Genomic DNA, 15,338 nt, shown 5'->3' with positions numbered 1-15,338 from the left:
CGTCTTCCAAAACATTTAATTTGACGTTCCAGTCTGAAAAACAGCTTTCAACGGAGTATTTCTGCGGTGGAAGTAACTGTAGCTCATTTAACGTAGTATCTGGAGTGACGAACCGTGTCCCGGCCAAGTGCTACGAGATTTTCTTGATCCTGATTTTCTTAATAAACAAGACGTAAGAAATTTTATTGTCACTTCCTTTACTGACTCTAGAAACGGACATTCTTGTTCCGTTATATCTACGAAATAAGATTATACCAGTCTCTTCCGTTAATCTCCTCGACAAGAGACTAGTTTTTCACGAAACTTTCACGAATTACTGTTACGTAAAATATCATAATTATTGTATGATATATTGGACGATTAAAACATGAAATATCTGATTACGAAGGAACAATTACTATTAGTGGAACAAAGAATCTAATATTAAAACACGATTCGTAGGAAGTTCGTAAAAAATTCATGAAGAATTCAGCGCAAGGTAAAGAACTATCAATATCTTAGTTATCCATGTCGAAGTAAACGAAGCGAAAGAGAAAACGAAAAACAGGAAGCAGATGGAGGATTAATGGTGATTGTAGACGAAAGACAATAATATACAGTAACTTCCTAGTAAATTATCGAAGAACGACGAAATAGTTAATTACGAAGAAACAAACAACGAAACAATGAATCTGTAAAAAGAAGAACCCGATTAAACGCGAAAATTCCTTTAAAAATTCACAAGAAATATCCTGAAAGAGTAAAGTACCCTCGATATCTTTATCCTCATTTCTATCTCTCTCAACCTTCCAAGAAGAAAAAATAAATAGATAAAAAGAAGATACGGTAGTACATTAATCCTAAACGTCGACAAAATGCAACAATATACAAAATATTCAATATAAAAATATTCAAAAGTAAATCTTTGTGTGAAAACAAAATTTTTTCACGAGACAAACATCCGAATACAAAATTCCTAAAAGAATTCGCAAAGAACTACCCTACCATACCGAATTAAAAAGCTACTCCGCTGTTTTTCGTCAGAAAGGAGAAAAGAGCGGTGGAAAAAAAGAGAAGGACAACGACGAGATGATAGCGGATTAATCGTAAACGATAGAAGTCGCGTCGTCGTCTCGTCGACGAAAGGTAATAACAACCCCTTTTGGAAGATGTGGTCGTCGTCGCCTGGAAGGCGGGAGGCTGCACGAGGGCGTGCTGCGGAGGGATGAAGGACAGAATCGAATCGATTCGAGTTATTGTGTTCTGGCGTGTATTGTGTCTGCAGAACAATCGCAGACACCGTGAAGACGACCGTGATGGAACTAATTGATGCGCGTAATTGAGGATTCGCGACGTGGGCAGGGGGTGTGTGTGTGTCGTCGCGTCGGGGTTGTTGCTTTCATTTCGTTCCACCTAGGGAACACGTCTGTCCTATTGTCGGACGCCATCCATCGTGAAGAATCGAAATTAAGGGGGATTCTGGGTGGATAGCTTTGAAAACTGAAAGAATCGATGCGTAAATTTATTTTGATGTATAACAGCATTTTTCGCGTGAAATACCGTTTCTCGTGTAACGCGAAGAATGAAAATAGAGGCGAGAATGAGCGGAATTGTTAAAAATGGACTGTTTTAGTTGAACTATGGTGGACTAGTTTTTATGTTGTTTCTATTGAAAAATTTTAATTGATTCGAAATTAAGAAATTGTTCAAAGTTGCCCCCTTTAACGGATAGGTTTAATTTTGTTCTGCTTGTTTTTCGGTTCAAAGGAATATTATTTAAGGAACGCGGTTGTTCACCGCTCGACCCAATTAATCCAGCCATTATCCGTCGGCACGTAGATCCGCGAAAATGGAGGAGAACACGAGAGGAAAGGTGCGAAAGAACGTACTTCAAAGGTTCGAGTGGATGGTTTTGCGGCAGTTCCGCCCAGGTGCGTTTTTCCAAGGATCGACGAGGAGAAAGGGGCGGAAAGAAAGAGAAAAATGGAGAAGAATGGTTGACTAGCGAGAGGAGAAACTCAAGAAAAGAAGAACGGGGAAGATTCGGTCCGTTGACTGGTGCTGATTTCGCGAAAAAGAGAGAAATGACTACTCGGAGAAAATACAAAAGAAAACGAGTTCAGTAAGCGAACAGAGAGAAGTTTTTGAGACAAAATTAAAGGAAAGAGCCGCAGAATGAAGGTAAAGAGGAGAGGGAGGGAAACGCGTGAAATCAGAGAGATGAGGTAGAAGAAAATAAAAAGTTAAAAAAGGTCGAAGTCGAAATTGAAGAGGAAGTTGTAAGAAAGAAGAAAGAGGATAATGTGCAAGATGTTGAAGGATTATACTTTTTACCCGCTGCAAAACTAATAGATTATGGCAAACTGGAACTAATTAACGAGGGATATAGCTCAAAGGGGCATACATATTTACTGGAAAAATCCCGATTCCCGTGTTTACTGTGAGTTTTACCCTCGTTGCTTTATATCTGAGCTTGGATATTTTGTTTGCATATTTTTCTTCCCTTTAAATTACCCTTTTTTACCAGTTTATTCCTCGTTGTTGCATTTTTAATTTTGAACGACTCAAAGGAGATTTTAATCGTTTCGATTCGGTTAATTTTCTTGCAATTAATAGGAAAAACCGACAGGCGAAAACGTAGAAATTCGCATTTCCAAGCCTGGCGAATTCCAATATTGGCAATTTGTTGAGAATTTAAAAGAAAAACCTCGCGATTCTATACGCTTCAATCTTTAAATTTGGATTTCCATGGATACCAGTTTGCAGAATTCCCAATTCCGTACGCTTTAGTCTCGGAAACTCTCGATTTCATACGAGCCAATTTCTAAAATCGCATTTCTACGTGCTCCGATTTTCAAAACGTAATTCTATACGCGCGCATCTCCAGAAATTGCAATTCCACTGGCGCCAATTTCCAAAATTCCCAGTTCCACGCGCACCGTTTCAAGAATCTCGCCATTTCGTGTAAACTCAACCACCAATCTGAATCTGCAACGTTCAATTGCAGTGGCGCGATACTCGATCCAAGTATCAGCAGCAGCCAGACAGAGACGACAAAAAAAAAAAGAGGAAGAAGAGGGAAGAAAGGCAGGACGAGAAGAGGCAAAGTAAAGAGAGAGGCTCGACGTCGCGTTAAAACAGAGAAACGCGTCAGCAGGCAGGCATCGACGCTTCGAGGCCTCGCTTTTCTATCTTGTCGAGGGTTTAAGGCCGGTTCACACGAGCGGAATCGATCAGGCTACCCTTATTGGATCAGACGAAACGAACCGCTCAACCGTGCATCCGTCGCACGCGGCACTAACTTGTCCGTTCTACGTATATACAGGGTGTGACAAAATATTAGTGCGCCACGAAAAAGCAATAATGGTACAAACACTGTTCTTCATTTACAAATACCATTAAGTGTGTCATCATCTTGCGATGGGCTGTCTTACGGAAATAAGTTATTTGCTCCTTAAGAATTGAACGTTCATCGCGTATTTATACAGGGTGTTCCAAGTTTAACCTTTACTCTACCCCTTGTGTCAATTTGACATATTTTCTCAGTGAAAGATTCTATTACACTCGTTCATTTGTACAAACATTTTTCTGGATCTCTTTGACTTTTATTCTTTTCACACGAATAGGATATATTTGTTATTTTTATGGACAAAAAATACCTTTAGACCTGTAAATGACATTTGTTACGAAAACGTTGTTGGGTATCAATTTGACCTATATAACTTTGACGTTTTATCAAGCCCTTTGGCAGCTATAATTTTGCTATTACACGACAATTATGCTCTCCATGTACCACCCTTCCAGGATATATATAGTCATCTATAACCTTGAAAGTTAGCATAAACTTGAGGGAAGAAGAATGTAAATGTTCGCAGCACATGCTGCGACAAGTGTAAAACAACTTTACGGTCATCTCACAGATTTATTCCTTGTAAAGAATGCGAATTTTTATACTCGATAAGAGAATTTACAAAATGAACTACTCTCCTCTTCGTCTCATTGATTTTTTACCACTGTCAAATTAATACCGAGGGATATGTACAGATTGAAATGCGAAACCGAGGGGCGGATAAGGATCAAAAACCATCAAATTTCGCCAATATGTTCCATAAGTGGAAACAAGAGACAGATTTTGTACGAACAGAGATCCGTAAACGTTTTATAAAGGCTTCTAAAAGACAAAAATGTAAAACCTAAGGGCGAGGGACGAACGTTATCGTGAAAGACGATTTGATCCGCGAGATCACGAGATCCGACACCGTTAGACTTTTATCTTGGGGGGACAGAAAAAGTGAACTGTGTATCGTATAAAAACTGGTTCTTGGGAAAAACTAATAAAAAGGATTAATAGCGCGTTCATTGAACTAAAGCAAGATAAACACGAAATTCGGAGAGCGATAAGCTCAATCTGTTCGTACGACGTTAAGCTTGAGTTCGAAACGGTGAACGGTACTTTGAAATGGAAGAATAAATCGATTTTGTGTTCAACATGATAACGTGTGTTACTAAAGCACACGTATATTCGTACACGTCTTTCCCTTATTCCTACTCATCGTACAACATGTTGGCGAAGTTCGATCGTTCAAACTTGGGACAGTCTGTATAACGAAATTAAGAAATTCATAAAAAGAAGAATTAATCTGTTTGGTTTTCGAAAGGCTCAAATATCCTCTACATATTTCGCGACACTCTGTATACACATATGAAGGACAAGATGGTAGCACGAAGTCGATACTTCGCTTCGTTCACGATGTCGCGATCGTTCTCATGTAAACGCATACCGAAGCCGTGGAATCGGTGGTCTTTCTCGCCGCGCGTAACTGTGTCAAGTGCCTTTCATGTTTTTCCCTCTAACGTGCCGCCATATAACGCGTCCTTTCCTGCGACTCGATTCTTCGAAAGGTTCTCCAGAGTTGCTATTCTCTTTCTTTTCTTTTTTTCCTTCTTTGCTTTCTTTTTTTGGATTGGTTTGGCGAAGTAGATTTGATCGATACACGTTTCACGGGGGATTGAAATTGACGTTGCGGGATGGAGGGCGATGTAAAAATGTTCTGAAAGAAAAAGATGAAGAGGACTCACCGGTAACTGGAGCTTCAATATCGATCATAGTCTTCTCCGAGCGAAGAAGGGCTGCTCCATCGTTGACTATACGAAGAGCCGCTGCCTCGTCGATTCTACCTTCCAGGATAAAGTGTTGCTTGAGGACTTCCGGCCGTGGCCGATCCGTTCGCGGGTCGAACACATCAGCCACTGTCAATTTGTGCGACGGCGGAAAGGGCACATCTGTTAATAAAATCAATAAATTCTTGTTAGGACATGAATGCTTACTGTTAACGTGGTTAATGTTGTTAATTCAGTACGTGGTTTTATTTCCTCTAGTTATAAGACGAAATCTTGCTAACTTGGTACATTGTTTTATTTCCTCCCAGTTACGAGAATTATTTTTGCTCATTGAGGTAAGAAGAAACTACATGTATACGATGAAATGGAATATAAACATTGAAAAATTACCATTTCTATGAACTCATCGAGAAAGTAGCGACAAGTTGTTCGATGTTTTAAACAATTCGTAAAAACCTTGTTCATCGATTCTCTGCAACTTCTAATTTTCAGTTAGAGATTGAAGGCAAGAAATCGATGTACAATTGTTCGTGCATATTTAATTCATCCCTCGATATCTTAAAAAATTATTAAAAATCATGTCTGCCAAATCTCTCGAACCCATAGTTATAAAAATTTAAAAAAATTCAACGATATTCTATATCGATACGACCGTTATCACCAGCTAATTTTCCAAATCGTCGATCTTTCCCCTTAGAATAAACGATCGAAACAAGCATATGTATATATACATACACACGTATATCCCTGAAACAAGCTGAAACGTAGCGAAATCCCGAATCCCGAGATCAGCGAAGGACTCACGTTCGTATCGCGAAGTCGAAGCAGCTCGGCCGGTATCCATTCCAGAAATTATACCAGCTTATCGTAACCACGCATCTGACACAGTTTCCGGAAAAAAGCACACGGGTAATCTCCTAGTATCTCTCGAACGAACATTTCGTACGGATTACCAAGCTAAAATCCACGCTGATTCGATCTCTCTCCTATTATTTTCTATTGCACGTTAAACTTGTATTACGCTTATATCAGTCAGTTGCACTGTCGCTCGTGTTTGCACTCTGCGAGGGTTTAGTTTAATTACAAAATTACGGACAAACCAAACTGTTATCATTCATAAGACGTTCTTGATAATTTAATTAATTTTACGACAACTAAAATAAGATCGAATAAAAAGTGTGACCTCTCGTGTTCTCCTCTGTAATCTTCGACTAATAAAATACATTACTGACATGTTTCTTTAATATACATTCTCAAGGTACAATCTATTGATTCCACACATGTCACTATCGTGTGCGCTGACACAGTGTCTTTTTTCAAGTAAAATACGTCAGCGTCATTCAGACGAGATCGTAGTTTACTGCTGTTGAGGTTATTAGATGTATGAAGAGAGGAACGCGTAGATAAATTGTGAAGTAGAAAATATATTTTGATACAGAAGTGTAAGTACAAGTAGGAATATAATTTAAGCTGGTCCAGATCCGCACGCTGGCAGTGTTACCCTATAACTGAAAACCCCGAAGCCATCGTCGCCTGTCTACTGTCTATGGTCTGCCTTCGTCCTAGTCTATTGTCTATACGCTGTCGATGGCTTCAGTGCTTGAGAAAACTAAAAAGACCAGATGTCGAGTTTTCTTAAAAGTGGTGATCACTTCAACAACTGTTAAAGGAAGCTCATCGTACGATCTTCCGTCAATTTAACTGTGTTAATCGCGTAACAACAAACGCCGATAAATTTTGTGACTTTTCTCTTCTCACTATACTCCTTTTGGTATAATATAACATTAATTAATAGAGCACTGTCATCCATGAACGACTTGTAACCGAATTGTACGTTAAAGAGTTATATATCCGATAATAATAGTAACAAAAATAAGAAAATAATAAATATCATTCCCAATTACTAATTCATCGCTAATGGAACGTAACACATAAAATTCACACATTGTTATTAGAAGTTCTGCGGAGTGGCCGCATGCTTATGAACGACAGTGTGCTATTCGTGGTAATTAACTATTGGCAAATATTGACCGAGGCAGTAGCAAACGTTATCTGGTATAATCAACCTGTTATCTTTCCAATTAATGCTTCGCATATATTTCGTTCGCGGCCTCTCTTTCTTCGTGGATGATTTATAGGTTAGTTGGCTTATCGCCGGCCATTGTAAATTGCTGTTTGCCGGTCGACGAAGAAAGAGAAACCGCGGTGGTACGTTGGATCGCACGCCAACCATAATCCCGTTTTTCTATCGATAGCATCGCATGCGTTTTACGGAGATAAATCGATGCAGCTATTCGTTCTGTCTTTACGAGCCTCGTGACACCATCGAGAATTTATAATGAATACTCTGACCTGCTGCTTTGATAAACTTCGTGTTGCGTTTTATATATATATATACCCGCAGAAGGTAATTTTGAGAAGATATCGAGGCAAAAAATTGCAAGGTGTTAGGATTGAAACGAAGGAAAAAGTTTGATTTCAAATATTACGCTTTGTATCGTGATTAGGATTTTAAAAGTTTGATGTTTGATTTATAATTAGTATTTTCTAAGAAATTTATTATTTGTCATTTTTAGAAAGTATATTGGTAACTCTGTATCTTCGACGTGTTAAACCTTTGGATTAGATTACTTAAAGCATTCGCAGTCTGTCCAATGTTTGTTCACCTAATTGGATTATTCTGTCAATAGAAGCCACCTAAATAAATGAAGAATTTGTTACCACAATCAACTCGCTTCGTACCGGCACAGGACTCATGCAACTCCGTATGCTGCAATTTCCGAGGACTTAACATGAATTCGTAAATTCTCCAATTTCTCTGCGCTTTGATTCTAATCTCAACAATTTCCAGTTGTATACCAATTTCTTTCATGTCAATTTCTAATTCTACGATTCGCAATATAAATTTCAAATAAAAATCTTATACACAAATTTCCGACGTCAAACGACACGTCTGCAATTGTACATTTTCCGACAATTACTAAATTTTATACAACGCGACGAGACTAAATTTCTTCATCTTTTTCTAAAATAAATTGACACAACACAGATTACCTGGATTTCTCTCTTCCAATATCTTAGGCTCCCTCTTCTTAAATTTTATTTTCAGACATTCTTCCGTTTCGTAATATTTCGTCGATTTTAGATCACTGTCGTCATATTTCTGCATCGACGAAGACGACGTATCTTCCTTCTTCGCTTTCTCCGATTTTTTCCTATCATCTTCAGCATCCATTATTTTCTCTGACGAATTCCTCAATTTTCTGATCGAACGTATCCATTCTCTCTTCATCACTCTTCTCAGAAACGATTGGAAACAGGCCTCCCTCTTAAAATTATCGACCAAGCCAAAATTTTCGAAAACTTCATCTTCTACGTCAGGCAATGGACCACAACTTTTATGACTCGTGTCTGTCGACGATTCTCGTTCCCTCGAATCAATAGAAGAATCCTTTATATTGTCTACTTCATTGGGAAGTTCGTTTAAACCAATGCTCCCACGAGAGCTGACTGAATAATAAATGCTCGCAACATTATCTTCGCTGCTTTTATTCGAATCTTCGGTACACTTGTCACTAGCATATGATTTCGAATCTCTTTGATTATCATTTATATCTTCTTTTGAACTCGTCAAAGAATCAACCGAGCCAGACGATTTCTGTTCAGGAGCTATCGAAAAATCTATGGGGTCATCAGAGCTTTCGTGATCACCAGTTGTATCAAAAGAATCTATCAATTTGAAAGTGTCAGTAATCCTCTCTTCGATCTGCATATCAAAATTCATTGATAGCTCTGAGTAGGACCCGGCGCGTGTTAACTCGTCCGTCATCGATTGAGATCTATCCAATCTTTTGATATACTCTTCGGATATAACGTCATCGTTGGTTTTAGGACTGTTTGAAATATCGGATTCGGAGCAACATTTTTTCAAAAAAATGTCTCTATTAGGAGATACAATATCTTCGTTCTTACACGTTCCGTCTTGAGACACGATGCTTCCTTCTTCTTTGGACAAATTCTGATCCACGGTCTTCTCTTCGACCATTTTAACCTTCCAATTTGCTTCTCTTCGATCCTCAGGCAAATCCTCCAAAGAAACCCTAGCCAAAAACTTACTAACAAGATCGTCCTTTCTGTACGCTTCGGTAAATTCGGTAAAATCTTCAGATTTGTTCAAATTAATGCTACTCATATAGCTATCGAACACCATCTGTTTCTGCTCGTAGCTCACGCAATCTCCCAAGTAAACGTCTATAAGCTCCTTAAATTTCCCTTCTTCTATCAATACATTCGTTTCCAACTTCACGCTACTCTCTTTGTCACTAGCTTCGCATCCCATACTATCTCTATTCAACGACAATAATTCAGAAAACGCTCCAGAGATGTTGTGCAAGCTATGCGACAAGAACGCCAGTTCATCGTCCTGACGAATTGGCTCACATTCCGGGTGACACTCCATTAACACAGGTGAACCAGTTTCAACCAGGAGAGAGCTGTCCACACTTGACTGCGGTGAATCAATTTCTTCCAGAGGTGGGACATCCACGAAGAACTTTCGATTCTTCTTCAAACGGCGACCTAAAAGCGGACTCAAGATCGTTTCGCTCTTCCCTTCATCTAATTTCTCCCTGTCTAATTCCCAATTTTCCATCTGACGACGTTCATGTTCTTTGGCTAACATCATCTTCAACGTTTCGTCGTCGATACTGCCGCGAACTGGACTGCATCGTTCTTCAGAAATCGATAAACGCGTATTGATATGCATTTCTAACATTTTCACCAGATCAGACCCACTACAGATGGGTAGCTTGATGTCTTTGCTCGAAGACGGCTCGGAAGATTCAGTGGGAGATAGTTTAACAGGAGTAGGAAAGGGTACCCTGGGTTCCACGGGCGTCTTCACTCGCAACTGCCTCAACCTTTCTATCAGACTATTCATGGTGGGACTCGAATCTGTATGAAATTTCGAAGGCGTCGGGTTTGGAGTGTCGTATCTGTCGGTTGGAGACAAATCCGGTGAGTCGGAGGAATCCTCGAGCAAACGGTAGGTGGTCTCGCTACGTTTTTCTTCAGACATCTTGAGTCTTGGTTGTTCGATTGTTTCTTCTTTTATTTTGATTGATTACTATTATTATTATTTTATTATTGTTATTATATAATATCGATAATTATCTATTATTTATATATTAATAATCATATATTATTTGGATAGCCTCTGTTATTTATTAATATTTCTATTACTGTTCCATTACGTTCTTTCCTTTTAGACGTCTTAAATAACAATAATAAATCTCTAGTCTTAAATACAGACCCTCGTATGTATTACTCCGTGGAATTATTTATTATTTGTTGCCTATTATTCGTCTCGCAAAGTGAAAATGATCCGTCTATTGACAGAAAGGTCGGACGAAATTCGGTTGAAGAGTATCACGGACCTTGTACGAACCAATCGTTAACGGTTTCTACGCGCACGCTGAGACAACAAAACTCCTTTGTTTCTTTTGCAAGTACAGTCTCAGCGACAATACACGACGATGCGCATACGAAACCAGTCACTTACATCTAAGGCACGTCGCGAACGAACGAATTCTAGAACCGATAGAAAGATCAGCCACGTTGATAATACGAAATAGTACTAAACAGTGAAAAGTGTTGGGAAAGAACGGTTGTCGATTTCAGTTAAGACGGTTAAAATGGGTTGGGAGAACATTTACATCAACGTTGGAGTCCGATTTGAATTGGTGTTCCGATCGGCCAATGGAAATTTCTTTTCCTTGTCGCTGTTAATTGATTGGAGAACGTTGCCGCTGTTCCTTTAATTTTGTTGGTTGACGTTTACCTTGCTCCGAACGAAGAGTTTTAATCAACGTCGATTGGTTACAAAAGATTATGTTTTCGACTTTTTTTATTATTCGTTGTGTATTTACTCGTTGACGGATAGCTGGTTTCTTTGTGCTGTAAGACGATCGTTGACCCTTATTGCTGCTAATTTATTTGACAAAGTTCGCTGATATTTTTTCCAGATGTAAAATGGTTGTTAATATTTCAGTTGATCATTTCTTCAACGTCATTGAAGAATGCGATTCTTTGATTGTTTTAAGTATCTTCAAAAGAAACTTATTCGGCTCTCGTAACGATTTAGCCTAACAAATGTCACAGATACGTTTATGGTAAAAACCTTCTAGAAGGTTATCTTCTCTTTTTTTTTTTAAAAAAAAAGCAGTCTATAAATTATATAAAGGAAGATTTGTAAATATCTATTTGTCACATATTATCATATATAATGTCACTTGATCGAAGTAGAAACAAAAAATTGTTTGGAACCAAACTACAAGTATTTTTACAACTACATATATATTCTTTCTCAGGTAGAGTTTAACTATATCGAAACAACATTGAACCAGATATATCCATCTCATTAAACGAGCCAGGTTTTCCAGAATGAAGGAGCCAGAATTAGGGAAGTCGCAGAAAATTTATTAAAATCATACACAATGTCATAAATCATCTTTATCATTCAACATTTTCCATTGCCAAGATCTTTCTCAGAAAAACTTACTTAATTTTCATTCCATCACCGTACCTCGTTAACTTCATCGTGACAACTTTATTATCGAGCTAGTTGTGAATTGGCGGACAATCGCAACGTGTAAATAAATCTTCAATAGACAACCGTTGACCAATGTCCGACCAATCGATGAGAAAATGGCACAAGCGCGAATATTTTTCTAAAACCGGCATATAAATTTAAATACACAATATCGAGTATTTATTTGGGCAACTTTGCTATAGATTCCCAAATATTTATGAATACGTATGATAACATGTCTTTATTACATTTAAGAATTTAACGCTAGAAATACCAGAAATTCTTTTTCCTAATATTCCTCTTCAGCGTATTTTTGTTATAACTTAAAAACAACTAATGAAAAATAATAAAACGATTCACTATTACTTTAAGCAAAACAAAGAAGAATACATGTTTCTGCTGAGAAAACAAAAACTCGAATAAATATACCTATTATAGTGTAAATAATAATCCTTATATCCTGATAACTTTAGACAAAATAACTTTAGTTTTCTCAAATTAAAGTATGTATGATATACCTATAAGATCTTTCGTCTGAACCCCGCAAATAGTTTTGACCGTATACTGAAAAATGAGCTCGTGTTGCTTCGTATTTCCAGGTTTCACGATATCGTTTGCCGACGAAACAACCAAAAGATGGAATTAAAATATAATTTTGCTCGCGTCCCACGTTTGCGGGGATTATCCGATAAAACAGCGGTAGATTCTTGAACAGTTTGTTTCCTCTTCGATGATTTCCTTCCGCTGATCATAGAACGGCAGTAGCTTTCAAGTCCCTTCGTAGTTCTCTTCTAGTCTGATATTATATTGCCGTTTACGTCTTTCTTCAAACCGTTCATCGTCGATTCTGCGAAGCGAAGATACATTTTTGTTCTTTTACTTTGTTTGAAAAAGTAGAAGGTTCAAGGGTCGTGGAAATATTTGTCTTATAATTTAGTCGTCTCGAAAGCTCTATAACTGGAGATAAAAATGCAGCTCACGGTTATGATAGTATATTCTAGATAAGCTGGTAGCAACGAAGAAGGGAAACAGTGATGAAGTTTACCGAAGAACTTCAGATCGCAAAAGGAATGAAAACAGAATGTTAAAGGTATCATCGTAGTATCGTAAATCTACCCTGAGAATTTACATGTCCATTTCTTTCAAATCTTTTGTATATATATATACAAAATGCATAAATCTAACTTTAAAACCTATATCCCTAATTTCTTTTCTATGTCAATATTATTATTAACATGCAACAATCGGAATATTCGATTAAACGAAATAATCAAATAATCTTGCGATATTATGTTCTTCTGTAACGCGTTATCCATAACACATAAACCTACACCACTTCAAAGGCAAACCTTGCTACACAACGATCAACACTTGCTACGCCAATTTGCAATTGAAATGACAACGAAATTCATTTCAAACATCTATTCACAATGCACCATTGCCCACATTGTATTATATCAACCACAAAACCTACATCTATTATACATATCTCTTTCATACCATGTATCACTTTGATCACGTAACATTCAAACTCTCATAAACTAGATAAACTTATTATTCAAACAAAAGAAAAATTAAAAAGAAATTCTATCAAGTCAAACGCTCGTTCTTGCAATTTTCAATTAAGATGGCAATCAAATACGTTTCAAACGTCCTTCACAAAGTACATTCCTTCACCACTCTATATAACAACCTGACCATGTAACATTCAAACCTTCGCGAATTAGATAAACCTATCATTGAAATAAAAACAAAATTAAGAAGAAATTCTATCAAGTCGAACACACTTGCAGTTCCAATTTTCCATTAAAATGACAACCAAACACATTTCAAGCATCTATTTACAACGCATTGTTGTCCACAATGTATCGTATTAATTACAATAGCACACAATACCATACAATACCATACAATACAATATACCGATCTGAACACGTGGCACTCAGACTCTCGCAGACCAAATGAAATTATTACACAAACGAGAACAAAATTAAAAAAAAAATTGTGTCAAACAACCCATGGAACTCGCTTCTCGTTTTCTCAACTCCAGCATCCTCTTCAGCTTGCCCATTATGGTGGTCCTGCATGTGTACCTTGACCCCTCCTCCTGGCCCATATCAAAGTACGCCTTTATGGTGGAAAATCTTCCCATGCTGGACTCCTGCGACACTCCACTTCTATTCCCAATTTCAGCGTTTCTTAGCGGGGACAAGGAATTTTGTGAAACTTGATTAACCTTGTGCAAGCTCTGACGAACAGCTACGTATAAGTTATCGTCGTGATCGACCGAAGGGGCGTCCAACGTTCTCCACGGTTTTCGACATTTGTCCTTCCCCTCTGCTCGTTCCTCTTCTTCGCCATTCTCCGTTTCAGTCTCTTTCTTCAACAACGATGAAGAATCGTAGCAAACGTCGTCCGATGACATGACACGGTGCAACTTTTACCATACAAACATCAACACGAATAAGAGAAGCGTAACTTTCGCTTTTGGTTCGGTCGAGTTCGAAGATGTTGGAAGATTCGTCGTTTGCAACGTAGATAAAATAACGACGGTACAGTGAAGTTGTTGCGTATTGAAACGGTGAGTTAATTGGTCGAGCACAGTGGTTTGCGTTGGTTCGTGGTTGGTTGTGGCGTGTATGGCAACTCGTGGTTAATTGGTGTAGACAGACGAGTTAGATTGTAATTGGATAGTTTGGTTATCTGCGATTGGCTAGCTCTTTCACTTCTATGATAAACTGCTCTCGCTTCTTGTCTTTAATATCGAATTACCTTTACGATTTGTATTATGCTGCTTCTTTTCCATTACCAAATTCACTGGAAATACGTACGTAATAAACTGGTTTGGCTGCTTGTCTGATACCGAGGTACATTTAAGTAAGACAGTTGCAATTACAAAATTAGTTAAAATTAATTTTAGCTTGAGATATCATCGATCATGTTATGTAGCTATAATTCAGAACTAAATATGCTATATTTAGATCAATAAAATTAAAAATAAGATGCTATGAATAAATAGTAGATAATTTCCAATATCAATCCTGAACTAATGCTGTACTAAATAAATCACTAACAGAAATAAAATATTTTTCTTTTTTGCACCAAGCTTCTTCCTTTACAACGCAAATTGCCCAATTTTTATCCGAATCCCTTATCAATTTTTATCTTTTCGTCGAACTTCTTTCTTATATATAATACAAACGTTCCAGTGTTCATAAAAGTTCGCTGTTAATTAATTTTCTAAGGATTACTTGTTCTCCAGAAATCTAATCTGAATCGCGTCAAGGATTAAAATCGATCTAACTAAAACTAATTTGTCTTCATTAATTTTTTATTTCATGATTATAGAAATTTCCAAAAAAATACAGTTAACGTGTTAAAATATATTCAGTGATAAATTGTAGGTTAGTTTTTCTAGTTCAAATCAAGTCATTAAGTACCAACCTGATTAAAACAAAGACACCAACGTATCCGGTTGACCAAAATTTCAAGTAACACAAATCACCCGGAGGCAGAGGGAGGATATCTTTTGGTCCTGAAGAAAATTCGCTCAGACCGGACGAAACCGTTTGCTTAAAGCTGGCCAACTTTTTATTTGTCCCACGATCCTCGCGAGAGATACCGAATAGTATCGTCTCGAGAGGCTCCG

At 37.7% G+C, this 15,338-nt stretch overlaps 2 protein-coding genes across 9 annotated transcripts in view; both read right to left on the bottom strand.

Annotated features, from left to right (window-relative positions):
- Positions 1-10,243, bottom strand: part of LOC100747656 — a 148,544-nt gene extending 138,301 nt beyond the window's left edge. For 7 of the 8 annotated variants that reach the window (XM_033322750.1, XM_012389800.3, XM_033322752.1 and 4 more), the window contains exons 1-2: positions 8,155-10,242; positions 5,059-5,262 (exon numbers count right to left, since the gene is read on the bottom strand). In XM_033322750.1, the coding sequence (XP_033178641.1) occupies positions 5,059-5,262; positions 8,155-10,177 (2,227 nt within the window). In that variant the 5' untranslated portion in view covers positions 10,178-10,242. Of the gene's footprint in view, positions 1-5,058; positions 5,263-8,154 lie in introns of all 8 variants that reach the window. The other variant, XM_033322748.1, reaches the window with a different exon arrangement.
- Positions 10,244-11,562: 1,319 nt separating this feature from the next.
- LOC100747899 lies at positions 11,563-14,303 on the bottom strand. The gene is made up of 2 exons (XM_003492235.4): positions 13,706-14,303; positions 11,563-12,536 (listed from the first exon to the last, which is right to left on the bottom strand). The coding sequence occupies exons 1-2, from the start codon at positions 14,112-14,114 to the stop codon at positions 12,481-12,483; spliced, it is 465 nt and encodes a 154-aa protein (XP_003492283.1). The 5' UTR covers positions 14,115-14,303; the 3' UTR covers positions 11,563-12,480.
- Positions 14,304-15,338: the final 1,035 nt, after the last annotated feature.

Source organism: Bombus impatiens, unplaced genomic scaffold (assembly GCF_000188095.3).
Source record: "Bombus impatiens unplaced genomic scaffold, BIMP_2.2 scf_0665, whole genome shotgun sequence".
Lineage (NCBI taxonomy): Eukaryota > Metazoa > Arthropoda > Insecta > Hymenoptera > Apidae > Bombus > Bombus impatiens.
Note: the sequence above shows the minus strand (reverse complement) of the source record. Positions and strands in the feature narration are given on the sequence as shown.